Here is a 464-nt window from a genome sequence, read left to right as displayed (position 1 = left end):
CCCAAAAAAAAAAAGTCCTGGTGCAAAATTGCAAAACTTTAGCGAGCCCTGGATGGCTTTTGTTTTGCCTCCTCCCCATTTGGGCCAAATATGCAGGACAGGAACTGTTGACAAATAAGTGATGAAACTCTCCAAAAAAATGGAGGCAAAGAAAGACTCTGGAAGAAGATTGGTGTGTAGCTGGCTTCGGTCTCTTTCCTATTCGTGCCTTTTAATTGATTTTGCTTAATTGTTTGCAAAGGGAGAAATGCATGTGGGACGTAGGCAGCGGAGCGACTTAGTTTGCAAGAGCGCGGCTGAGGCAGCGGGGAAGGGGCGGAATGGAACCGAGGGACGGGCAGGGTGGGACGATCATGGATCATTTTTTTTCCGGTGCGTGCGGGTTTGCGCTAATCCACCGCGCGTGTCCGCGGGGCTGCGGGGCGGGTTCGCAGGGCGAGAGCTACCGGGAGAGGGGCAGAGCC

General features: G+C 52.8%; 1 protein-coding gene across 5 annotated transcripts in view; it reads left to right on the top strand.

The window, feature by feature from the left end:
• KDM2B (lysine demethylase 2B) overlaps positions 1-464 on the top strand; it is a 114,076-nt gene that overhangs the window by 5,738 nt on the left and 107,874 nt on the right. For 4 of the 5 annotated variants that reach the window (XM_008634048.2, XM_017734794.1, XM_017734797.1 and 1 more), the window contains exon 1: positions 10-172. The exons of the other annotated variant lie outside the window; for it this stretch is intronic. In XM_008634048.2, coding sequence (XP_008632270.1) covers positions 122-172 — 51 coding nt within the window. In that variant the 5' untranslated portion in view covers positions 10-121. Of the gene's footprint in view, positions 1-9; positions 173-464 lie in introns of those variants that run through there. 5 annotated transcript variants of the gene reach the window in all.

The sequence above is a fragment of the Corvus brachyrhynchos genome, unplaced genomic scaffold (genome assembly GCF_000691975.1).
Source record: "Corvus brachyrhynchos isolate BGI_N302 unplaced genomic scaffold, ASM69197v1 scaffold114, whole genome shotgun sequence".
Classification (NCBI taxonomy): Eukaryota; Metazoa; Chordata; class Aves; order Passeriformes; family Corvidae; genus Corvus; species Corvus brachyrhynchos.
This window is presented reverse-complemented; position numbering and strand designations above follow the sequence as displayed.